This window comes from Maniola hyperantus, chromosome 21 (genome assembly GCF_902806685.2).
Source record: "Maniola hyperantus chromosome 21, iAphHyp1.2, whole genome shotgun sequence".
In the NCBI taxonomy this organism is placed as follows: domain Eukaryota; kingdom Metazoa; phylum Arthropoda; class Insecta; order Lepidoptera; family Nymphalidae; genus Maniola; species Maniola hyperantus.
In genome coordinates this window covers 3330976-3358705 of record NC_048556.1, presented here as the reverse complement: position 1 = coordinate 3358705, position 27730 = coordinate 3330976, and the positions used below count along the sequence as shown (strand labels likewise).

Below are 27730 nucleotides of genomic sequence, written 5' to 3'. Positions count from 1 at the left end.
TTAATTGTTATTTATTATATTTCCAATAAAGGAAACAGAAATAACCTTGTTTGATTTACAATGAAAGCTGTCGGCGAAATAAAGCGCGTAAATTAAAATAATATCGTAATCCAAATAAACCATGTCGTGAAGCAAGATCAAATATTGATTGGCTTTCGTAAATGTTCCAATCAAATCATAGATAAGAAACGCAATTCAACATTCAAACTTCAGTTCAAGGTCGACAAGATTTGCGACACAGACTGTCTCTATGTGTTTAATAACATCATCGAAAAACAAACACCTAATAAGATACCGTCTGGATCTAAACATTATCTATTTATCTTCTAGCTTGTTGAAAACTTTTTATGGATGACTTAACATTTTCGATCTTGAATAAACTTGTTCTTGTTCACACCCATCTAAATCCAAGACCGCAATACGACTGCTAACTAAAAAGCAGTTAAGTACAAAAAGTTAATTTTGATAGAGATGGACTCTAGGAGTTACTAACTAAAATTAAAACTATAAGTTTAAAAGAAAGTTTAAGAGTAACTAACTTAAAAGGATCTGTTAGCTAAAACAAACAGAGCTTCTGAGTTTTTTTATTTTTTTCTAAATTATTTTATCAACAGGAAATGCGCTTTTTTAGAAAAATTAAAAATCATGTTAAAAGTAGGTATCTAATACTTACATAATATCTATCTACAGTTAATGCAATAAAATTTATTCTATATTATTATATTCTACTTAGTATTAAAAACTACTAATTCATTTCTGTATCAATTTATCATATCTTATTTCAAGAAATACAATCTATGTTCTACATAATATTCAACTAATATTTTCAATGTTTATACCTACTATAGCGATTGAAAAAACATTTTATGTCAACCCGTCTTGGAATTGTAATCAAAACAGCCCCCCGATAGTGTAAGAAAAACGTATTCATCGTTATCGTTAACAAATTCTGCCCTTTGATTGGTTGATTCGCTGTTTACATTTTTTCACAGCCAATCAAAGGGCACAATTTGTTGACGATTACGATAACGATGATAAAACGTTATTCTTACCTAATTGGTGGGCTGGTTGACAAAAATGGTACAAAAAACTCAAAATTTACCATGTGTCACTTAGAGCATTTTAGTTAGCGGACAGCAGAATATTAGTTTCTCGGAAATCACTTGAGTGCATCACCTGACCGATGAGTGACCCGACCCGTCTCTCTACTTGCGGACCTCTTATCGGAATGAGCTACTTTGCAGATCATTTGCATCTCTCTTGTATTCCGGTTGCGTGCTTGAAAGCTTATTGTCTATTGTCATAGATCTAGAGTTTCGAGGAGCGTTTGTGAAAATCTATATGACTGTCATCCTTGTGATATTTTTCCAATACAAAACTGCACTCTATTATCCATCTTGCTTTAGATTTCTATTTTTGTAGGTACTATTTTTGCTTTTATATTCATACTAGCTGATGGCCGCGACTTCGTACGCGTGGATGTAGGTTTTTAAAAATCCCGTGGGAACTCTTTGATTTCCAGGGTTACTCTCCAGGTCTTAAACTATACCCATGCAAAAATAATCGCATTTATATTACGGGTAGTGATTGACTTGGTGTTTTTATGATTTTAAATTTATTTTTCTTTTTTACAAAACTGAAATTTTACGACGCTGTAAGTGTTGATAAGCAATCTACTATTTTTTAAGGTTATACAATATAAAAATAGGAATCCTTGTAGCTTTGTCATGTTAGTTTATCTGTCTGTATGCTACAGCCATTTTATTTATTTAAGTACCAATTCTAGTGTTGTGTAATTGTTTACTGTTTGAATTGTCAAACACACTAGACAAAACACAATGCAAAAGTTTCACTATTTCTAGTGAAACTTTTGCATTGTGTTTTGTCATTATTAACCTATCCGTCCTTTTAATACTACAGATATCGTTATAAGGAACTTAGAACACGATGTATTTATACAATAGACGATTTAGAACTATTTGGAAACTTATATGAGCTACTGACGCTTGCCTCGATGTCAATACCAGGTCAACACCATTGTTGTGGTCTCATTCAAATTCCATTGATAATACTGTAGCGCTATTCAAACGCCTACATGATATTTTGCCCTCGATGAAGGCTTGTGCATACTAAACTAATACAGCAATTGCTTATTGTGTACTATTAATAACTGAATCACTACTGACTAAAGTAAGTTTGACAATCGAAGTAGTATAAAATCATAGAGATATAAAAAAGTCACAAAGACTAATATCATTTGCGTGACAGGCGATTAAAGTTATTGCTACCGTTGATTTTTGGTGAAGCCGCTGTTTCCTTGTGGACTTATTACAAGAGTGCATATAAGTTAGTATAGGGTTTATACCCAGATGATTAATATAGATTATGGATTAGCTCTTCTTACATCCATAAATGATATGAGCCAAGTTCGCAATATATTTAATGTTAAAGGTTGACTTGTATCAAATAGTGTCAATTCCACGAACCGAAATATCATTTGATACTAATCTTGTTCGTTATATTATTATACGAAGCGGTGATAGCATAGTGACTTCGGAGGATAGACCCAAGCAAACCTACGCCTCTAATTTTTCGGAGTGTGGTGAATGAAAATATCGTGAGGATATCTGCATGCTTGACAATTCCCCATAATCTACACATAGCCAGCGTGGTAAACTATGAATTAAACCCTACTCTGGTTGAAATGATGAGGACTTGTTAGTTGCGTGTTACAAATTTATAAACACTTCTCAAATTCTGAAAGAAAATAACATTCTCTTTAAAATTAATAAGATATTTCAACTATTAATCTCAACGATGTCAGTCAAAGTCAGGAGCATAAAGACTCACAACCTCGCAATCAAGAGCGTAGAGTTTTTATCAATTGAATTAAAAGAAATGATTTCAAATCGAACAAAATAAATAGTTTAGTAGCGGATGTAACACTTAAACCAAATACAAGACCAGCGAGATCCCATCTACCAGCTAATGGTAATGATGATGACTCGGCCGCTGCACATGCGCTCACCAACTTTAATCTGCACCTACTATAATTTCCCGAATCTTTATTACAAGGCTGCAAGTTATAAATTACAATAACAATTGTTAATGTAACTGCAAATAGTATTGAGCTCTTTAATAGGAAACGGAGTCGTTAAAATCAGTAACACAGACTCGTCAGATGGAGGCCACACTTGTTTGTTGTAAACGTAAATGTACAAAAAATAAGAATAACGATATAGTGTTTGTCCTAGCATTGTCTAGACAAGATACCTAGTTTATGGCAGTTGCTGTTTTATTGGACAGGCCTGCTCTAGCGCAAGTAATAGATACCACACCGGATGTAAATGGTAATGCAGTCTCAGATGGAATGCGGTAAGTTAGCAGGAGAAAAGATAATAAATATTATGACAGGTAAGGATGCAATTTTGTAACCCACTTTTTTATAACATAGCCTGTAAGTTCCATCTAAGTGGAAATTCCTTTATGGAACAATAAATGTCTTAAACCAGTAAGACAAAATTGCAAATTAAATTATTCCAATAACTTATACTAACAAAAAGTTACAAAATTATACAACCTTATTGATGATAATAAAAACCCAGCTGATCTTTTGTCATGTCTTATAAGCATTATAGTAAGATTAAAAACAGCTTAGTTCAATCAACGATAAGGTTTGATTTCCAAAGTAATGAATGAATATCTGAAGACATAAATTGGTTGCCTGAAAAGCGAGATTTAGAAAGAAAGAAATAAGAAAGATTATTTTATTAAGTAATTGCAGAATTCTATAAGCTTTCTTGGTTTATTTATTTTATCAATTGTGGAATAATAATAAGTGAATTCTAAATATATCGCACAGTACCTATGAAGATTATGTACATGTTTATTTTTGTTGTTACTAGTTAGTATTGCTATTCAACGCCCATGACACACATCCTTATATTTAAACGGAGATAAATTGCTTTGATATCAAATGTTAAACACATCATCACGAGAAAATACATACAATTTATAGTGTGTAATAGTTATGTAGGATTATTATATAGAACAATGTTGGTGAGGAACCAGAATAATCATTATATTTTAGGCTTTTGTTTCTTTTTGCAAATCTTTATTAGTCTGAAGCCAAAAAATAGGCGAAAGTTTAACGCCTTTGTGTGGTTTTTTACCTAACTTTAACTTTGCAGATACTGACTGCAAATATAGTTAAACTTATACATAACTATTATAGTGCAAAAATTGAGAAATAAAACATGATGAATTTTCTTGCTAATCCTACATTACAGGTACCTTGGTTTTCTTTTTGTAAACGAGGGGAAATCGAGGGGAGTTTATGTAGGATTTTACTTACTTTTATTGAAATGTTTGCAAAAACTTCTTTCTTTCTTTTCAATGTTTCACACACCGCATACGCATACCAATTTTCGTAGAAACTCGTTTATGCTTAGATCTGCCTCATCGTTTAATAAAATTTGTAAAAATGACAAAAATTTGGACCTATTCTGCATCACTGGTACCACTATTCGGAAAGCTCTGGCCTGCAATGAATTCTTTAACGCTCATACTTCAGTTAAATAATTCGTTGTCCAGATCTCGTTTTTTTATTACTTTTCCCTGAATTTTCTCTCCCCCATTCGAGTTTTTTTGTTATTCTTATGTTTATTCTATCTGTGAAAACTTGTCATTAGCTTTAATCTTCTTCTGTTTTTACCTATTCATTTTTTTCATATTAGCTGTAAGATTTCCTGTTGAAAAAAATAAAATAAAATAAAATAAAAAGATCCACTTTTCAATTCAATTCAATTCCCAATTATTAGCTTTTAGGTGTGCCAGCTGGGCACAGAGTGTTTCGCCAGTGTCTCGTTTATAGATCCACTTTTAGTTTCCCTATAAAACAAGTAAGTTATACCTTCTTTTGCAAAAGTTATTAGCTGTGACCGATAATACCCGTAAAAATTACTGGAAAACATGATTGACAAAATACTGTATATAATATTTTTGTCAACATCACCTTATTAAGTGGTCGACAACGTCAGCCAGTCGCATTCGTTTGTTCCTTAATTATATTCATTTTGTGAATTGTCCCCTGTGTTAACAGTTAACAGTTCTTAAGAACAGTTGTATAATAATTATTGTCATTATTATAATTTCACGGCGCAAACTACCAACTGGCTGTTATTCTTCAACAAACACCATCGTACAAAGACGTGACCTTGCAATGTAACTGAGTGTAATTAAAGTTTTTTTTTAAATAAATTATGAAGTAAGCGGCTCTGCTTACTTAATAGTTAAATGCTTATCATCATCATCGTCGTGAAAAGATAGATGTCCAGTGTCCACTGCTGGACATAAGTTTCTTGTGTTCTAGGGAATTTCACACGCCACGGTCTTGAGCTGCCTGAATCGTTTAGGGGATATCGTAGAGGTCTTCCGACGCGGTGCTGTCGGGCGTGAGGTCGCTATTCTAGCACCTTGTGACCCCAACATCTAAGTGTCAGTTTTTGGACTAGATGCCCTGCCCATTACCACTTCCACTTCCACAGCTGAGCTATGTCTGTTACTTAGGTTCTCCTCTCCTCATTTTTGATTTAATTACGTAGAGAAACTCCAAGCATAAGTGCTTATGCTTGCTCACAGCTCAGACATTTTAAAAATAATTATGAAACTCAACATAAAACTAAAACTAACAGATCTCGTAAGGAATTCTGATATAAGGTTCTTAAACGCAGGAGCTGACGTGCCTTTCCCGTGGGAACTTAATTTTGCGGGTTAAAAAGTAGGTAGCCTATGTCACTATCCTAGTCTTTAAAATAACGTCAATCCATTGCGCCGTTGCGGCATGATTGAAGGACAAACCAACAAAGAACATACTATCGCATTAATAACATGGATAATGATTGATCCTTAGGTACTTTGTGATCCTATTTAGAAAAACGTGACATAAGTATCTGGAGATTGAACCTGCAATCTCTTCCTTTCCAGGCAGCATCACTGCACCAAAGGTACTCATTAAAACTTGTTATGATTCCCAACAAACGTCATCAACTCGTCATACAAAAAGCGACCTTGCTCTGTGAACTGAGTACTGACCCTAATTAAACTCTACACTCATCGTTTAACAGCACATAAATACATATACACGTTAACACGTTGGCATGAAATATATTGTGAGTAGGTAAGTACCCATTGAATTGCGTCGTTACCTTCAGAAAATATTTTCATTTTTCTTAAAGAATATAAGTAATGATAAATTTCCCTTTTCCCCGGTAACTGAGTATGCAGTATGCTACCGCTAAAGTGGGAAAAACAGAATTGAGAATAACTAGTAAATTTGGAGATTACCTGATTGGCTGAGTTAGTTAAAGTGCAAAAAGTTAGTTACTTGAAGGAGCTCCTCGGTGAAATTAGCCTATGAGACTTATAGGGTGAGATCTATAGAGCGCACTCCGACTTTCCTTAGACTTAATACAGACTTAAAACGAGACAGATGTATATCTTACACATAAATCTGTCTCGTTTTAACTCAATCTTAAGTCTGAGCAAAGTCAAAGCGCGCTCTATAAATCTCAGACTGAGTGGAGCGAAAGATGGATGTGGCGAATGAAGCGAGCTGCCAAAATCTGTAGCGAAGCTAAAGTCGTGTAGATGAAGCTGAATGAAGGAACGATGGAACGTGTATATTCAAAATAGACAATTCCACAGTTTATGGGTTTAGTAGGTATGTCAAAGTGAAAATTAACTAGATGAAGTTCAGAATTCTGCTACTTTACATTAAAATTCCCCACTTTAACATATTAAAATTGGTAATGTCAAGATTATCTAGTTAATGCAGACATTAACGATTTAGGTACTTTAGCAGTAACATGACATAAAAATGGGGTGCGCAGTTTTAATTTAGAACACCTCTACATTTTACTAACGCGAGTTCTGTTATCACACGTATAGTACCTAAAAGTACCTACATAGATCAGAAAAGCTATTAGACCACTAATTGCGAAGTCGATTAGCGACGCAGAAGCTCTTTGATAGTTATAATCGCGCGGAGTGCATTTCTTTGAATTTGCGTTTGTAGGGTTGGCAAAAGCTAAATACATAGCTGGCACAAGTCAGGCATAAATGCGTGATTTGCCAGCTACAGTGTGACAATCGCATTCACCGATTGGATGACACTCTCTCACTATTGGTTGATAATACAAACCGCGTGACGTTAGGTGCCAGTCGTGAGCCTATTGTTTAAATTTTTAGAGAGTAGTAAAATTTGGACTCTAAATTTAACATTTTCCGTCCTTTTTAGCAATATTAAAGAGAAAAAGATGCAAGAAGTAGAAAATTCAATTGAAAAAAATTAAAATCTAGCACAAACTAACCTACATTTATTGAATTAGTACGTCCGTTAAGCTTTATTTAATTTTTATTCTGTCCTCTACCCTAAGGTTGCCTGGAAGAGATCGCTATTTTAGCGATGAGGCCGCCTATTGTACCTACATGCAAACATCTTTGTCATATTTCTATTTGTTTTGGTTTTGGTGTACCATACAGAATATTTTACTTTTACTTCTACATACTTTAGCAAAATATATTAATTTAAATAATTTTAGTTATGTAAAATTGAATTGAGCGCAATGCTAGTAATCTCGAGAGGCAACCCTTATCGTTTAGCATAATGCATACCTTAATTTAACGTTGTTTAAGCTAGTAGCTAATAGTAAATGCAGGGAACTCGTAAATCTAGAAATAGCACATTAAGACGCTCATTTAACTTGAGCCTATGATGAAGTAGCCCACGGGCTTTGCAGACTATTTTGCTTAGGCCTATTAATAAAATATTCATAATGATTGTTATAGGATGCACCTTTAGTACTAAATAATTACCTATTTGATTTAAAGAGAATGTAAGAGGAGAGAATATTACTAAATCATCATCATCATGATCAACCCATCTCCTCTCAGAATGAGTAGGGTTAAAGCCATAGTCCACCATGCTGGTGCAGTGCGGATTGGCAGACTTGCCATACGCTCAGGCATGCAAGTTTCCTCATGATTTTCCTTCACTTTAAAGCAAGTGATATAATTTAACTACTCAAAATGCATTAACTCAAAAAACTCAGAGGATAAAACGGATCAAACCCCAAGCCTCCCGAATATAGCCTGTTCACCACTAGAATTTCACCGCTTATTGTGTAGCTAATACCTTATGTATGTATGCAGTGGCGTGCACAGGGTTTGAAGCCAGGGTAGGCATTAGTTAGGGGAACCTGTTTACTGGCAGTATATAATGTAAGATCTGCATTGAGCTATTACAACTGGGGTAAGCAGTGCATTTATGCCTCTATGACCTGCACGCCACTGTATGTATGTGTTTTCAATTAGGTACTGTATGTTTTGCAATTACGTCATACCTACTATTTTTAGGGTTCCGTACCTCAAAAGCAAAAACGGAACCCTTATAGGATCACTTTGTTGTCTGTCTGTCGGTCTGTACAAGAAACCTACAGGGTACTTCCCGTTGACCTAGAATCATGAAATTTGGCAGGTTGGTAGATTTTATAGCAGACATTCGGGGAAAAATCTGAAAACCGTGAATTTGTGGTTACATGTCACAAAAAAAATTAAATTGTGGTCATGAACAAATATTGCTATTTTCAACTTTCAAAGTAAGATTACTATACCAAGTGAGGTATCATAATATGAAAGGGCTTTATTTGTACATTCTAAAACCGATTTTTATTTATTTTATTTAGGCATAATAGTTTTTGACTTATCGTGCAAAATGTCGATAAAATACGATTGTAGTACGGAACCCTCAGTGCGCGAGTCTGACTCGCACTTGGCCAGTTTTATATGTATGAGACGCCTTTGGGAAGGGTTCTTTGAATGGAGCCAGTCAGTATTACCGGTATTACCACGCCAAGTGCTGCGTCACATGTTAATGTGCTTAACATTACTGAGCGGTGTTTAGGACAAGTATCGCTTAACCATTCACACTGGCTGAGAGTACGTTCACAATACGAGATCACGACTAAAAGAAATTTCATTAAAAAGCGATATTTTTGCATCAAAAATTTTATACAATTTTTGCTTAGTAGGTAAAATTTAATAAAACTTAAATCGAGTAAGCTTTGAACAAAAACCATTCATGAACTCTAAGGTTATTGATTGCCTATTAGATGAGATTACTTTTTATTTAAAAATTAAACTTAATTCGGTAGATAAGGCACTTACTTTTATCTAAAAAATAACTGTAGTACAATATAATAATTATGATCAAGGATGGAGTTCACTTTAACCATAACACTTAAGGAAATTGATGACAAATTTTTTGATTGGAAGTAACAAGTGGCATAGCTTATTTTGAACTAATTTCCAGAAAAGGAGGAGGTTTTGTAAGATGGTAGGTGTATTCCAATCTTGCTTGGTTGTAATCGTGCTTTAAATATTTACTTAAATTATTATTTATTACGTAAATTGATACTAGAATGAATAACAGCAATCCGACAAGTACATAGGTAATATAAGTAATTAATGTAATTTGCCAAATCATACAATCAAAAGGTATGCAAGTAGGTAATTCGATATTTCCGTTCGGAAGTCGATGCGTCATAGTGTAAACGGAGTCCCAAACTTTTATCTTCATGATATCATCGCGTCAGAGCTACCACACACGCTCGTGCAATCACAGAGATTATTGCTCAACATCTCAGTAATACCGGCTTCCCACGGTGCGTGATTGTGCGGATTATCACGCACAACCGACGATCACGTACAGCCACGCACCGTGCACAAGGCTCGGACGACGACGACGACGTGTACGACTGCGACACCTTCTAGGCTAAGTAAACTTAGCAATTAATTTATTTATAATAAGCTCCCAGAAGACATATTGGAGATGTCTCTCAACACGTTCAAAGTTTTCATAAAACGTAAACCTATTGAAAAATCCTATTTCATTGTAAAGGATTATTTAAATGATAAGAAAGCTTGACCCGTGCTCTGTAGTGAGCCAGCAATGGGTTGATTATGATGCTACTCTTCCCATGGTGCGTCGGTGCGGGCTGATCCGCGCTCGTCCGTAATACTTATCACGCACCGTGGGAAGCCGGTATTAGATATATAGCCATTAGAAATCAGAATCGCGATTACACAATAAGGGCCCGATTCACGACCGATTATTATTTTAGTTGGGTAGTGATTGTGACAGTACTGACTTACTGACCAATTGCTGTCGTGTTTTGTGACTGTAAGCGTGATAATTCGATGGGATAAGAGTAAGATTGCTCTGAGCATGAGTGATAATTATTATTCGCCTGTAAGTGTCAAGAGAGTTCATGTCAGATTGCCGTCCTATCGAACTAAAAAAGTTTGTGAGTGTAAAATAAACTTCGACTCTTTTTGACTTGAAAGCTTTTTGTTATTAATTTCATTAAGTCGTTAAAATAATTGACAAGTAATAAGTTTTATAACCATAAGTATTCAAATTATGTACTGATATAATTTATTAAGGAAAATAATAAACGTAATTCAAAATAATAAAAATGACCATTAGGATTTAATTAAGTACCATTAAGTTTTAATTTAATGGTTTAAAGTTAAATCATAATGGTTAATTATTTATTATCAACTGATTGCAGATCCGATTATTCTGACAAATTTCCATGACGTTAGGATAAACAATGCGAAGCTTTATAGGTTAAACTAATAGATGACGCTCGCGACTTCATCCGCGGCGATTTAGGTTTTTGAAAATCCCATGGGAAATTTTTAATTTTCCGGGATAACAAGTAACCTATGTCCTTCCCCGGGATGTAAGCTAACTGTGTACCAAATTTCATCGAAATCGGTTAAACTGTTGGGCCATGAAAAGCTATAGCAGAGAGACAGACACACTTTCGCATTTATAATATTAGTAATGAACTATAATAGGTAGGTACTTAAATATATAAACCTACCACAGAAGTAAGAAGTAGATTACAACATGGGGTTATTCAAGAGGCGGACCAATAAATTCCTGAAAGGCTTGAAACGCATTGGCGGTTCCTCTGGTGCTGCAAATGTTCATGGGCAACGATAATCACTTAACATTAGGTGACCCGCCTGCGTAGGTTTTGTCCTTTAAAGTCAATTGTAAAGCAAACATTACATCATCAGTCACCACGCGTATTAACTCATAATTTCGGGCATTATCACATCTTACAACCGGTCCGAGAGATAAAGATGCTGCGTGGGTGCAGTATCACATAATACGGTTGTTGACATAACTCGTTATCATGCTAACCGGGGCAAGAATGCCGTTGATAAAGAATACACCTGCCCCACAGTGGCATGAATGTGACTGCAATATGACCGAATTACCTACTGCAATTGGGTATTTTCCTACTTTTGAATTTGTTAAATATTATTACTTTATTGTAAACTAGGATAAAAATAATGATGTACGCTGAAAAAAATATTAAAATCCAACAAAGATTTACAAAGTTACAGGCATTTTAATTTTGGAGTGGGAGGGTCTTCTATCCCTTTCTCGCAAAACGAAAATTTGTATGTGTATATTTGTATGTGGTTAGAGTTCAATCCATTATGGCGCCTTGCAGACCGACTTGATAAAAAGGTGAAGGAGGAATGAGATCAAGTAGCTATTAGTAGTTTATTATCTTTTATTGATAACTGTGTCGCATATTAAACGTTATGGACTAAGAGCCAGCGCGTGCCAGACCTTCGCTATTTTATAAAAGCTGAAAGTTTCTCTGCGTATTGCTCCCAACACAGGAAGGAACGATCCGCGACTATAAAGTTTGGATCATGGTGGCTTTAGTAGATAACAGGTAACAAAAATGTAGGTAAATAATCTTACGTCAAAGTATAAAGTCTATTTTTTTTTTCTTTGGAATAGTATTAACAGTCGACAGTATGTGTCTAGCAATGCATGACGTGATTAATTCTAATACTATTCCGAAGAAAATATAATATAATTAGATTTTTTACACTTTGACGTAAGATTTGTTACCTGTTATCTTTCAAAGCCACTAAATTCCAAACTTTACGGTCGCGGATCATTCCTGTGTTTGGTTGGGGACAATACGCGGAGAAACTTTCAGCTTTTATAAAATAACGAAGGTCTGGCACGCGTTGGCTCTCTCTCTTTCTATTAGTGCTAACAATTATTACTATTATACACATTAAAATTATTACCTAATTCCAGTTTTATCTTGCGAAGTCTATAAATAAGAAGTTCATTAACCTAATAATTAGATTACAGAGTCATTCGGTTGTTACTTAATTACGCTACTCAAGTAAGTAAAAAATGTGAATAATAATATTGGCTTTACCTTGTTTTTTATTAGGGCCGGGCGTTTAAATGGGGTTTTTAGTTTTCATTCGCGTGGTTTATAGCTATAATAATTTTTAAATATGATTATTATTCATAAGTAAACCCAAATAAACCCTAAAGATTACCTACTTACCTACTTTTAGTAGGATTTTTAACTAACTACCAAAAAGGAGGCAATTCGGGAGGTTTCGTCCTCATTTCCTACGGATCTCCTCATTTCTGAAACATTTCTGATTTGATCACGTAGAGAAACTGAAAAAATCGCTCTCTCCATCGCTCGCTGAGTGACTCTGATCTTTCTTATCATTACTGCCTAGATGCACTGTTCGAAGACGTTGGTCTTCAAGCACTGACGGATTTCCCAGTACTTACGAGAAGACATATTACATGACATAAGCCTCAAAAGCTCAACGGTTAGAGGAGCAGACGGAAATCCGAAAGGCCGCCGGTTCAAACCCCACCCGTTGCACTATTGTCGTACCTACTCCTAGCACAAGCTTGACGCTTAGTTGGACGGGAAAGGGGAATATTAGTCATCATTGGCTACTATTCTTTATTAAAAAAAATTGTACCTACCCAGTTCTAGTACTTATAATATTAGAATGCTTTAACCTTGAACATTTTTATAGTCGATAGTTGATTATCGTGTTAAATATACAACCCTATTAAAACGCGTTTACGCGCATACATAAAACGGAAGAGTCTTTTTACTTTACTACCAGATGGCTATAAAATATTTGTGTTTCGATATACTTACCCAACTACCGATACACTCGATAATACTAGCATTGCCCGCGACTTCATCCACGTGTATTCATCCACGTTTATTCATCCACGTGTATTCATCCACATGTATTCATCTACGTAGGTATGTACCCACGTGCATACATGGTATAACCAAATTAAAGGGTTTCTAAGTCATTTTTAAACGGCTTTTAAGTAAAAGACGTTTGCATTGCATCGTGGCTTTGGGAGATAACAGGTAATAAAGGTATATAAAATCTTACGTCTAAGTATATGTATAGTTTAATTTTTTTGTTCAGAATGTATTAAAAATCATGTTATGCATTGCCAGCCATTCAGAACCATAGCAATCCCCTGCCTTAAGGGTGTCTAGCAGGGGGTTGCCACGACAATGTTGGATTCCTCTCTTTAAAACTATATTCTCTTGGATAATAATAGTTGATTGAAAATAGTTAATAGACTAGCTTATGCCCGCGACTTCGTTCGCGTGGACTACACAAATTTCAAACCCCTATTTTACCCCCTTAGGGGTTGAATTTTTAAAAATCCTTTCTTAGCGGATGCCTATGTTATAATAGCTATCTGCATGCCAAATTTCAGCCCGATCCGTCCAGTAGTTTGAGCTGTGCGTTGATAGATCAGTCAGTCAGTCAGTCAGTCAGTCAGTCAGTCAGTCAGTCAGTCAGTCAGTCAGTCAGTCAGTCAGTCACCTTTTCCTTTTATATATTTAGATTAATGTTAAACGTGCAACTTTAGTTATTAATTTGTGTACAAGAGTAATTAGTTTCGAATGAAGTGAAGTGACTAATTGTTACACTAAACTAAAGCACGCATAATATCGGTACAAAGAAAGTACAACACGCGAATATGATGTAGGCCGTAATGTAGACTGACTTTGATATATTCTTGTACTACAGATTATGCCTTTACATGGTGTACGGAACAGAGATAGATGGAGTCAAATTTTTATTTTTATTTTTGCTGTTTTCCTACAGCGCTCCCCAGCGTTTACTTCATTATTAAAAAGGTATAGTTTGGTTCTCGAAGTCAAACTCTGAGTAATTTATTCTAAATAGGTATAACTCCGCGACAGGTTGAGGTGCCAATCGGGGTATGAGGCGGGGGGATGCCCCGGACATCCGCAGGGCCCTGTGCTTGCTCGCACCAGGTTAGCGCGGGGGTTTGCGGGGTGTTCCCTCCCCGATTGCCATCTCGACCTGTCGGGAACTATACCCGTGAGTTCGTCCGCCTGGATTTTACAAACCCCATGATTTATATCCCGTTACGCAATCTTTGATTTTTCGGGATAAAAAGTAATGTAATGTCACTTTTCAGGTATTTTACGTATGGTGGTGCGTGAGGTGTGGGTAAATGAAATCCCGTATTCTTCTTCTAACCACCGATCTGTATTTCTTGTGAATTTGTACGTACACACAAAGATATTATACTATTTACAACGTAACTATATATACAACAAACTCGAAGAATAGCAAAAGGCCCGCGGTTCGATAAAAGCAAAATTAAATTATTATAACGCGTGTCTGGCGTGCGGCCACTGAACATGCGTGGACACGGTGTCGCAGTGGCGCGTTGGAACAGACTGGCGGGTTGCAATTTATTAGGTCGGCATCGATATTCGATGCGCGGGCGCAGGCGGGTGCAGGCGGGACGTCACACGAACCGGTTTATGTAGTTAATTTCATACAGGAGCGGCGGCGGCGCGCATACTAGCTCTGCACGCGACCTGCGGTCTATATATGAAAGGTGTGTTTGTTTGTAGTTTGTGTATGTGAATTTTAGTATGTATGTATGATAGTATGTTTGTTTGAAAGTGTGTGAAAGATCCCCATATCACTCCCCCCCCGGGAGGCCGTACTTACGGACGATAAAAGTCTGGGAAGTTAACGTGTCTACCGGACCTTGTTGTTCGAGGTAAGTCCGAGCTGTTACCCGTTGAGTTATCGGTGACTGGAGGACTACTTTCAGTGCGTGTAGTGTGAGGCGGATCGGTGTTCAGTATATAGGCCGGTTTCAGGCGGTCTATTGAAACTGTCACCTCTTTGCCTTTCATCCTTACCTTAAATGCTTTATCCCTTCTTTCGATGACTTCGTGGGGGCCGGAGTATGCAGGATGGAAAGTACTTTTTACCGCGTCTTCTCTGATGAAGACGTGACTAGCAGTGGCAAGATCCTTATAAACAAATGTTTTATTTTTGTTATGGCGCGAAGCGGGGCAAGGTTGTAGTCGTTGACAAAATGAACGCATTCTGGCTGTAAAGTCAGTTATGTCTGTTGTAGTGTTTGTTTTACTGTCAAAGAATTCGCCTGGGAGTCTTAATGGCTCTCCATAGACGAGTTCTGCTGAAGAACACTGCAGATCAGCTTTAAAGGCACTTCGTATGCCTAATAGCACTAGTGGTAATGATTCTGTCCAGTTACTATCGGCATGGCATGTAATAGCGGTTTTTAGCTGGCGATGGAATCTTTCCACGAGGCCGTTGCAGGCGGGGTGATAAGCCGTGGTTTGACGGTGCTTGAATCCAGCTATCTTGGACAAGTAGCTGAATAGTTCCGATTGGAATTGCCCCCCCCTATCTGTGACGACAAAGGTCGGACTGCCGTGTCTAGCGATCCAACCTGATAAGAATGCCTTGGCCACCGTTTCAGCCGTGATATCCACTATAGGAATTACCTCTGGCCATCTCGTAAATCGGTCCACTGCTGTTAAGCAATAACGGAAACCGTTCGAATAAGGAAGTGGACCAATAAGGTCGATATGTACGAAAGAAAACCTGGCTCGAGGTAATTCGAATGTGCCTAAAGGTGCTGACACATGACGGTGTACCTTGGAGCGCTGGCAAGACAAACACGTGCGCGACCATTCTCGGCAGTCCTTCCTGATGGCTGGCCAAACGAATCGCTGTGCAATGAGTTTAGCGGTAGCGTTTGCGCCAGGATGACTTAAGCCATGAAGGCTGTCGAAGACTTGCTTACGTAAGGATAAGGGAACGAAAGGTCTGGGTGTGCCAGTGCTTACGTCGCAGAATAATTCGACATCGCTTCCAGGTTCCTTTATTTTGTCGAAACGAAGTGAAGATTCTTCGTTAAGAAGTTGTAAAAGTTCGGAGTCTTCCGATTGAGCTTTGGCAAGTACTTCGAGGTCAACTGGACTTTGTATTCCATCTACACGGGACAAGGTGTCTGCGACAACGTTGTCCTTGCCGGATATATGACGAATGTCGCTCGTGAATTGAGATATGAAGTCCAGGTGCCTATACTGACGCGGCGAACAGTTATTCTTCCGTGTGTGGAATGCATAACATAAAGGCTTATGGTCAGTATAGACTACGAAGTGTCTAGCCTCGAGCATATGGCGGAAGTATTTTATCCCTTCATATATCGCGAGTAGCTCGCGGTCGTAGGGCGAGTACTTTTGCTGTGAAGGGCTAAGCTTCCGTGAAAAAAATGCAAGAGGTTGCCAGGCGTTATCTTTGTATTGCTGTAGCACGGCACCCAACGCTAAGTCAGATGCGTCTGTGACAAGAGCGAGCTTGGCTTCGCAGTCGGGGTGTGCTAATAAGGCGGCGTTACAAAGACTGTCCTTGGATTGCTCAAAAGCTGTTAGGGCGTCGCCTGTCAAGTCTACTGGATGTGAGGGTTTAACTGAACCAGAGAGTAGGGCGTTTAAAGGGGCTTGAATTTTTGCGGCGTTAGGTATGAATCGCCGATAAAAATTGATCATGCCTAAAAATCGCCTAAGTGATTTAATAGTCTTTGGTATAGGAAATTCCTTAATAGCTTGGACTTTGGACTCGAGTGGCTTAGTACCTGCTGCAGAAATGTGGTACCCTAGAAATTGAACCTCCGAAGCGCCAAAAACACACTTGGAAGTGTTTACTAAGACACCATATTTTTTCATTCTATCGAAAAGTATTTCTAAATGATTTTCGTGTTCTGTGGCGTCCCTAGAAAATACTAAAAAATCATCCAAATAACAATAGCAAAAATTAAGCCCTCTGGTCATTTCGTCTACAAATCTTTGAAAAGTTTGACCCGCATTTCGGAGGCCAAAGGTCATAAATGGGAATTCATAAAGTCCGAATGGGGTTGTAATCGCCGTTTTTGGGATATCCTCTTCAAACACTGGGATCTGGTTATAGGCCTTGACTAAGTCGATAGTAGAAAATACTTTACATCCTGATATACTATGAGCGAAGTCGTGGATATGTTTTATTGGGTACTTATCTGGGATGGTACGTGCGTTGAGCTGCCTGTAGTCCCCGCATGGCCGCCAGCCGTTGTCTTTCTTAGCGGCTAGGTGCAGGGGAGATGACCAGGCACTCTCGGACGGTCGTGCGGTCCCGTTGCTCAGCATTTGCTCGAATTCCTGCTTCGCGATTTTTAATCTGTCCGGGGCTAACCTGCGAGGGGAACATGATATCGGGGGACCGGGTGTAGTGCGTATGTAGTGTAGTGTATTGTGTATAGTGGTGGTAGGCGCGCCGGCCGGTCTTGTTATTTCCGGATATTTAGCTAGAATGGAATGGTATCGTGTGTCGCCAGAAGGAATTTTTACAGAATTAATATTATTAACATTCTTATCTATAAAAACAATAGTCGACAATGATGTTGTGTTATCGATTAAACGCTTATTTTTAACATCTACTATAAGATTATAATAACACAAAAAGTCTACGCCAATAATGGCTCTCGTTACATCGGCTACGATAAAATTCCAAGTAAAGTTCCGGCGTAAATTGAAATTTAACTTTAAATGTACATACCCGTAGGTTTCTATTACACTACCGTTTGCCGCCGTGAGTTGAAACGTCGTCTTAGCTCGTCGGTCACGAAACGCACTACGTGGGAAAACGCACACATCACTACCGGTATCCACTAAAAAGTCTATTTTTGAGTTGCAGTCGGTGATGAACAGGCGACCCGGTGACGTAGGTGAGCGGTCGTCGGCCGCCATTACCGACCGCTCTGTTGGTTTCCCGAGGCGAAGTTGCAGGGTTTGACGCATTTCGTCGCTTTTGACCCGAACTTGGCATGGTACCAACACTCTGGGTACTTCCTGTAGCTTGACTGGGAGCGGTTGCGCCGATTACTGGTGGAACGCTCTCTCTGCCGGGACTGTCTGTTTTGTCTGTTCAGCTGCATGGTTAGGTTTTTGACTGCCTCCTTTAGTTCGGCTATCTCTAACGCCATGGACTCGACGCTATGGACTGAAGCTGCCGGAGCGGCAGTGGAGGTGGAAACCTGCGGAACTGGCGAGACAATATCACAAACGCGGTCGGCCAAGTCCGCCAAATCCTCGAGAGATCCTGCTGGTTGGGATGCTATGAGGGTCTGGATGCTGGCGGGAAGTCTGCTGCACCAGATGCTCTTGATGAAATCTTCGGGCACGGAAGATCCAGCTAAGCCTAGCAAGTGGCGCAGGAACTGCGATGGCTTCCGGTTGCCCAGTTCCTCGTGTTTGAGGAGTTGTTGGATCTTCCGGTCACGCGATGCAGACAGCCTCTTTATCAGTTCCTCCTTTAATTTAGTGTACCTGTTCCTGTCGGGTGGTGAGGTAATTATGTCCTTCACTTCCTTGGAGTATTGACTGCTAAGGTTGCTAGTAATGTAATAAAATTTGGTGTTTTCAGACACCACTCCTGCGATCTCGAACTGGCCCTCTATTTGTGCGAACCATAGCTCCGGGTCTTCTGGCCAGAAGGGTGGTATCCGGATTTTCATATATTCCGACGGGGCACGTTTTTTTCGTGGGCGTACTGTAACGTGTTCCCCACCGTCGGATCTCACCGTCACATCGGATCCACTATCGCTATCTTCAAGGTTGGCTTCCGGCGCAGCCATTGTTCGCGGGGTCACCAGTTTATGGTGGTGCGTGAGGTGTGGGTAAATGAAATCCCGTATTCTTCTTCTAACCACCGATCTGTATTTCTTGTGAATTTGTACGTACACACAAAGATATTATACTATTTACAACGTAACTATATATACAACAAACTCGAAGAATAGCAAAAGGCCCGCGGTTCGATAAAAGCAAAATTAAATTATTATAACGCGTGTCTGGCGTGCGGCCACTGAACATGCGTGGACACGGTGTCGCAGTGGCGCGTTGGAACAGACTGGCGGGTTGCAATTTATTAGGTCGGCATCGATATTCGATGCGCGGGCGCAGGCGGGTGCAGGCGGGACGTCACACGAACCGGTTTATGTAGTTAATTTCATACAGGAGCGGCGGCGGCGCGCATACTAGCTCTGCACGCGACCTGCGGTCTATATATGAAAGGTGTGTTTGTTTGTAGTTTGTGTATGTGAATTTTAGTATGTATGTATGATAGTATGTTTGTTTGAAAGTGTGTGAAAGATCCCCATATACGTATGTTACTATCGCCATTCGCCATGCAATAAATTACGTCGCACGATCCCTTTCCCCATCGCGGCATGATTGAAGGACAATCAAACAAATATCGGGATCGAACCCCGACCTGCGATTAGAAGGCGGACGTCCTAACCACTGGGCTAACACAGCTTATTTTATAATTTAAGGTAAGTGTTTTGCATACATACGAAGCTGCATGGTGGGGTATGACACTAGGTAAGCACTTGCCTTAATATATTGCAGCGGCAGCAAAAGTGCGATGGTTTATTCATAACAGTAACATGATACCTATTTTGTACTTAAATTAAACGGGTCAATGACCTTTACAATACCATTTTGTCTACTAACTAGCTTATCCCCGCGACTTCGTCCGCGTGGACTACACAAATTTCAAAACCCTATTTCACCCCCTCAGGGGTTGAATTTTCAAAAATCCTTTCTTACGTCATTATAGCTATCTGCATGCCAAATTTCAGCCTGATCCGGCCAGTAGTTTGAGCTGTGCGTTGATAGATCAGTCAGTCAGTCACCTTTTCTTTTTATATATTTAGACTAGCTGATCCCCGCGGCTTCGCTACTACTACTACTACTAATAGTTTACTACTATTAAAAGTGAGTGAAAAGTAAGTTGTTAATTTCCCTTACATTGTTATGCGACATTATGAGCGTAGCGTGTAGGAAAACGCTCAGTCTAAGATAGTATGCACTTCCCTAAAAGGAGTAGATATGGCAGTTCAGACCAGTGTTTTCTCCAATTGAATTCTACTAACTTGTATTCGATAGGAACTCGTTAATAGTTAGTTCCCTAGGCGTACCCATACCCGCCTGGTTTTAATTCACTAAAAAGGTTCAAGTAATTATACCCATTCCAACCTAGAAGTCCTGATTCTATACCCGCCATATCTAGAAATCAATGGTATAAATTAGTGTCACCATGTTTTACGAATTTTTCAGGACGCGTCATTCTATATCTTAAAACGTATAAAATATTACTAGTTTCTTCATATTCTACACATTATGAACGAAATTGTTACAGCATTAATTCTTCTTTCCTGAAGAAGTTTTTTTTTGTGGAATACGTAGGTAGGAGTAAGTAGGTTTCATTGAATGCGAACATTGAATGTCCTTATAGAGAGAGAGAGAGCCAGCGCGAGCCAGACCTTCGTTGTTTTATAAAAGCTAAAAGTTTCTGCGTATTGGGAGGAACGATTGTTTGGATGTGTGTTTGGATCATGGTGGGTTTGGGAGATAACAAGTAATAGGTCTAGGCGGCACAATATTATGACTTTACACGAGTAAAGGAAAAAATCCGAAAACCGTAAAATTGTGGTTACATCACAAAAAAGTAAAATGTATTTAAGGAATCTTCGTGTGCGAGTCCGACTCGCATTTGACCGGTTTTTTTTTTTGGAAATTCTTTTCTTTTTCATGTTAGCATGGCAACCCTCTCAAATTTCAGCCATTAAAGTAGTGGCCGGCTATGGTGGCACCCTTTGACCGCGGCGTTCAATGGCGACACGGTTACCGCAATGGGTATCCACGATTTCACCATAATAGCTCTTACAAAGTTAGAAACTGATCACCGAAGGCTATTACGTAGGTGTTGCTTTTGCGATTGTTTACCCAACTTTCAAATTTTTTTGTTTTTTAATTTTTATAAAAGAATATTAGCCGTATTAAATGACTAATATTCCCCTTTCCTCTCCAATTAAGCGTCAGGCTTGTGCTAGGAGTAGGTACGAAAATAGTGCAACGGGCGGGATTTGAACCGTCGACCTTTCGGTTTTCAGTCCACTCCTATACCGGTTGAGCTATTGAGGCTCAAAGTGATTCAATGTTTTAGCGTATTGTACAGTACGCGGCCAAAAGTGATGAGCATCGATCTTTAGAAGGAGATAGCAGATTTGTAGAGCACTGTCTCGGTCGTTGAGACTGACAAAACGTCATATGGGTATGAGTGACAGAGACAACGCTCTACAAACCGGAAATGTCATTCTAAAGGCCGATGTTCATCACTTTCGGCCGCGTACACATTATTTATTTATTCGGGGAAATAATTTTGAAAATTACAATTTTATTAGTCACTAGCGACCCACCCAGGCTTCGCACGGATATAGCTTATTACAATATTTTTCGTATGGCTTTGTTATTTAAAAAATAGCCTATGTCACTCGGGAATAATGTAGCTTTCTAAGGTAAAAGAATTTTTTAAATCGGTCCAGTAGTTTTGAGTTTATTCATTACAAACATACAAAAATACAAATCTCTCCTCTTTATAATATTAGTGTAGATCATTAGACAACAATCCATCGCTGGCTTACTTCTGTGCGCAATTCTCCTCTCAGACTGAGAAGGCCACAGACGTGGGTTAGACCGTAGTACACAACGCTGGCTAAGTGCAGATTGGTAGACTTCACGCATCTTTGAGAACCTTATGGAGAACTGTCAGGCATGTAGGTTTTCTAACGATGTTTTCCCTCACCGTGAAAAAAAAAATGATAAGTATTTAACTAATCAAAACGCACCCAGGATCCTGTAGGTCAAAAGTTTCTACTAAATTATAGGTCTAAAATCAAAATTACAATGCACATTATTTATTAATCCTTATAATTATTATTTTCACTTTAGTTTAGCTATGGAGGCAATTTAAGGTGGTATTTTTTATTAAAGGCAAAAGTTATTAGACAAGGTTACAGAATAAAATTATCATAAAAAATGTTGACTTATTATAAATTTAAACAATTTGCTTTCCTTTATTACCGAAAAAGGCGCTCATAATAATTTCTACTTACGGAAGGGGGGGGGGGGGGGGGGGGTATACAAAAATGAACTAGTCTAAGAGCTCACCAGTTTTTATGCCCTTTGTTTATTATTTACTTTAATTACAAATTTTGTTTTGACTTTTTTTAAGCAATTTGTGAGGATAACTGCATGCCTCCATAATGTTCTCAATATATTTTGTTCGTCAATCCGCACTTGGCCAGATATACTACGGCCTAAGCCCTTTTCGTTCTGAGGAGCGATCCGTTTTTAGTAGTGGGCTGGTGAAAAACTTAATCAATTTATAAGTAGGTAACAAGATCTTAGCCTATAGCCGCAATAGCTGTAAATCCTAATGTAACGGCCTCGTACCTAATTAATGTTTAATTTGGCGAAGGGAAGGTTTTGTTGCGGTCAGGCTTTAGGTACTTGTATTCAAAGAGGGACTTGTTTCTTGAAGTTCGTCTAGTTTAAAAGTTAAAAGTCAGTATAGTTCGCGGTAGGTCCACGACTTCGTCCGTGTGGATTTAGGTTTTTCTCCTCATGTATAAAAAGTCCCGGTATAAAAAGTAGCCTATGTTACTCTCCAGGTGTCTAACTATACCCATGCAAAAAATCAAGTAGATCCGTTGTTTCGTTGCGATGTGATTGAAGGACAAACCAACAAACAAACAAACACACTTTCGCATTCATAATATTGGTAGGGATAAGAAGTACCTAAGTAGATTAAGTTACTTACTGATAAAGATAACCAGCTCTTCGCCTATTAAACTGTGTGAAGTTTTATTATAAGCATTTCGATGAATATAACTCGACAGCTGCCGATTTTAAAGCAATTATTTCTTCGTTTGAAATAATTAAGTGTAGTGTAAGTGAAGTGGAAATTACTTAGCTATTAAGCAATAGTTTTTAAGTGGGAGACCCATTCATTATGTTATTTCAAAGCAATTGTTAATAGGTAATTAAATCTAGTTCTAAAGAAAATAGGCACAAGAATAAAATATAAGTAAGCATCTGCTAGACTGTAGAATATTCTTCAAAGGGTAGTAAAGAAAAGTTACATTATGTGATCGCTCATCATCAACCGATAGACGTCCACTGCTGGACATAGGTCTCTTGTAGGGACTTCCACACGCCACGGTCATGCGCCGCCTGAATCCAGCGGCTCCCTGCTACTCGTCTGATGTCGTCCATCCACCTAGTAGGGGGTCTTCCAACGCTGCGTCTTCCGGTGCGAGGTCGCCATTCTCGTATTGTTTTCTCAATAAATAAGTATGAAGGTTAGTTTTAGAAAGTCAATAGCCAGTAATTTTTTTGTAACTAAAGTGACTGAAAAAAATACAGTGTTAGTGATGGGGCATAATATAGAAACCACTTACTTTTACCACGTTTTAGTTTATCCCTAAAGATATGGTTTATATCCCAGAGAGTTCATCTAGTTTAGTATGTATATAATATGTAGGTATATGTATATTAAACTTCATATTTGCTTTTGAATTATATTTTTATGAATTTCCTTTATTGTTTTTAATATGCTAGTCTGTAAGGGGAGAACACTGATGCCTAAAACACGAGTATAAAGGTACAGTACCTAACAGATTAGTACCTACATAAATAATCGCGCGTTGATTACGCACTCGAAGGTTTCAACGACACATTAGAGCATGTTTCAAAATTCGTTAAGAAAAAAAAAATTAGTCATAATTTTTTTTATGATGTTTTCTGTGTAAAGCAAGCATAAGGAAATGACGGTAAATGCAGTGGTGGTACTAAATATTTGTTCATCTGACTGGCAAAAGGTGTGTAGATAAGATAACGCGGGTTGTTTCATTTCGTACAAAAATCAATAACCTCTCTCTTGAAGGGGACTTGTTATGTGGTGTAACGTACAAATCCCGTTTGCCAAAGCACTAGACCGCCCGGTGAAAAAACAGTATGTAGAGCCATATTACGACAATTGAGAATTAAAAGTATACAGGTAGGTATTATAAGTGTGTTTTATATATATTTTCTACTTATACATTGACCATAGTGTTACTGATATAGAAAATCTATAGTGTTTTCTGTGATTGCATTGTAGTGACGAATTATATTTTGTTTGAGTGTATTTCAATAGTTGTTAATAGTTTTTCCATGAATTGAGTTTCAGAGCATTTTTTAATAAAAAATAATACTAAGTCAATCAGAATTACTGATTTCCCTTTAATTATTTTAGCGTAAACCTTAAAGTAATCGAGGGTACGACAGTAGGTAGTTCAACGTGTGTAAGTAAAATCTATGACCATTCGGATTTCAGTCAACCTATATAGTTATTACGATTGAAATATTATAGCTTAATATAGCACACCTAGAAGGAGCCGAAGCCGTTAAAACCATACTTCTATTAAAAATGACGTCAACATGTAGCAGCAGAAATATAAAATGACCATAACATACGATCTATACGCATATCTGTTGACATCGAACAAGAGTCCCAGATTGTCTCTTAGGCGTGTTTATTAATGATAAAGACAGAATAGCATGAAGTTACTGTTGCCGGTAGCAAACGGTTAGGGTGACCATAAAATAAGTCACTCCGGTTCTTATCTTAACGATTACGATTCCTGGAATGCGGAGGTCGCAGGCCAAATCTATACAACCTTGGACCGTGGATAAAAGCAGCATAATAAACTAACATAAATTTATATTATCTAGATTTAATAAACTATAGGAATTCAGTTTCAAACAAGCTCTTAGGTAAACTAACTTCAAAATAGATACTCGTAAGTAAGTTATTTATAGATTTACATAATTACAATTGCTTCTCAACGCCTAACGTAAAGGTTATAAAATTTATAAATATTTAAATTTAATTATAATATAACTATCGATTAGATAAAACAAATGGGTATCCACCATCTCACGAGAATAATGGCAACTTTAATACAGGATACTTATAACCAGAACGCTGGCAATAACGAAAACAGCTGATAGTACTGATGATTACTGATATGATACTACTGATATAATTTTGTAAAAGTTTACGATATATTGCAAATAAAACATCTGAGTGACGCTAGAGGTCAAAAAAACGTTGCGTAAGTAGGCCACTCGGAGTCAATGCTACGTCGTAGGCGGGGAATTGACCCGAGTTTTGTAAGCTATACATTGCTGGTTTGAAAAATACTAAATCACTAAAACTACAAAATGAGGCAAATGATAACTGGTATTGGATTGGGTTTAGGTAGTATAACAATAACGCTAAGTAAGCTAGCGTTCTGGTTACATCGTGTTTAATATAGCTAAGAGTTTACTCCCAGTTCCCACGCTCTTTATCCTTAGCATCGTACCTAATAGGATTTTGAATAAGTATTCACAAACTTTGAACGTTTAGATTCAAATCTTCAAAATATGACCTATATTTGGTTTAGTTTATAATGGCGAAAACTTAACCAAATAATTATTTACTATTTTATATTTTATTAAAGTGTTTATTAAACTTTGAGAAACTCCGAAGTAATTCTTGATTTTACGTAGCCTTAAAGACTAAATATATTAATGTTTTGACTTATTTGTGTAATAGTATTTACTTTTATTGACACTAGCTGATGTTCGCGACTTCATCCGTGTTGATTTAGATTTTAAAAATCTCATTAGAACTCATTGATTTTCCGGAATAAAAAGTAGCGTATGTCACTCTCACAGGTCTTTCTGTACCCATGCAAAAATCATGTCGATCCGTTGTTCGGTTGCGACTTGATTGAAGGACAAGCCAATAAACCAACAAACAAAGAAACACTTTCGCATTTATAATAATATTATGGGCAGTGATTTTCAAAATAAATGGTTACCCTAACTGCATATACGGTTAGTACAGCTGAGACCGGCGGCTCCCCATTGTTCAAATAATAGATTAATTTCATGAGATATGCCCCTATGGTGTTATAGTGCTATAATTTCTTTGATATCTTCCTGAGGGTTGATAAGGATCCGTACTAATTAGTAGTTGGCTTTATTTGGGATAATATTCATTAATTAATGCATTACTTACTCAATTTTTAGGGTTCCGTACCTCAAAAGGAAAAACGGAACCCTTATAAGATCACTTGGTCACGTCTGTCTGTCTGTCAAGAAACTTATAGGGTTCCCCCGTTGACCTAGAATCATGAAGGTAGGTCTTATAGCTGACATGAGGAGAAAATCTAAAAATCATGAATTTGTACATCACAAGAAAAAAATTAAAATGTGTTCATGAACAAATAATGCTATTTTCAACTTTCAATGTAAGATAACTATACAAAGTGGACTGTATTTAGACGTATAAGGTACCTACGTAGGTAGATTCAAAACAAGTTCCAAACTTAGTTTACCTTTTTTGAATCAAAAGCCTTGCCCAACCTTGCTTGTTTTCGTTTTGCACCAAGGTCATCTATACTATGACATTAAGGAGCTGAAAAACGAGTAAAAACGCTCGTCGAGAGATAAAGGTCTGACAGACACAGCGCGTGATCGCAGCGACATGCGGTTTTTAAGAGGAGGTTTACAAATTTACGCTCGGCCATACGAACGAAGCCATTGCGTGACTATTTATTGCAATTTAGAGTGATGTTTATATTTTTTTTATGCTTGATCAAATAAATGGATTGTTACCAAAGCTATACAAATAGATTTGTTAAAGAACATAGTTTATTTTAATATAAATTTGTGGTTGAATTTATGTTTATTCAATACAAAAAGTTGTCTTAAACTAGCCATATAATTTGTGAAAATTGGCATTAGTTCTTTTTTTTTACTCAGTAATGTGATTAAAGTCCATATTCTAGTACATTATAAGTCAATAAGACTATATTTCTAATATTCAGGTTTTTTTTTCAGTTCATTAGATGATTTTCAAGGACAGATTTAGGGCTTCGAAGTTGAGTCTGTTATTTATTTAATTAAAACTTGGTGCGGGAGATTGGACACTACAAAATAAATAAAATAGATTTTGTAAATATGATACATTAAAGGTCAATACGAATATAGAATTTCATAGTTCAAGCGATAGCGGGCCCTTAAGTTTTTAAGTTCACACTGCGGAGAGAACATCTTCTTATTCTCCTTCATAATACTCCTGGCAAAGCGGTTGTGGTCACCACGAAGTGATATTTTTTATATTGCAATATAGCCTTGCGCTTGACGACAATCATGCTTTGAAGAGACTCGCTCTTGGTTTGATCCTGAATCGACATTTGTCAAATATTAGGTATGTAAGCACTAGGGGTGACGTGAAATCAGAGATTTATATATGTATTAAAAAAAACTTTTCCACGCTGTCACCGACGGCTCGTGTCATGTCACACGTGTGTGCACCTAATCGTTTCATAGCTTGAGCCTACATTTGACAGGTAACGTCTCAAGGTTTTGTTTTAAATTTCAAACCTTTGGTGAACTGTGGTAGAAGTCAGTGCGTCTAAGTAAGCTTTCAGCAGGTCGATACCGGAAAAGCTCCATCAATCATTATTACAATCGCAATAATCTCATTG

The 27730-nt window shown here is 37.6% G+C and overlaps 2 protein-coding genes and 1 long non-coding RNA gene across 7 annotated transcripts in view; 1 reads left to right on the top strand and 2 right to left on the bottom strand.

Moving 5' to 3' along the window:
* cv-c (crossveinless c) overlaps nucleotides 1–27730 on the top strand; it is a 346801-nt gene that overhangs the window by 27683 nt on the left and 291388 nt on the right. The gene's annotated exons all lie outside the window — the stretch shown is intronic.
* The window catches only part of LOC138403852 (uncharacterized), a 365474-nt gene that overhangs the window by 193093 nt on the left and 144651 nt on the right, over nucleotides 1–27730 (bottom strand). The gene's annotated exons all lie outside the window — the stretch shown is intronic.
* Nucleotides 16663–19454, bottom strand: LOC138403847 (uncharacterized). Its single transcript, XM_069505921.1, has 2 exons — nucleotides 19037–19454; nucleotides 16663–19001 (listed from the first exon to the last, which is right to left on the bottom strand). The coding sequence occupies exon 2, from the start codon at nucleotides 18932–18934 to the stop codon at nucleotides 18047–18049; it is 888 nt and encodes a 295-aa protein (XP_069362022.1). The 5' UTR covers nucleotides 18935–19001; nucleotides 19037–19454; the 3' UTR covers nucleotides 16663–18046.

What these genes read in the sequence shown, in the direction of transcription:
- LOC138403847 (XM_069505921.1), bottom strand. Translation starts at nt 18,934, where the DNA reads ATGGCTGCGCCGGAAGCCAACCTTGAAGATAGCGATAGTGGATCCGAT.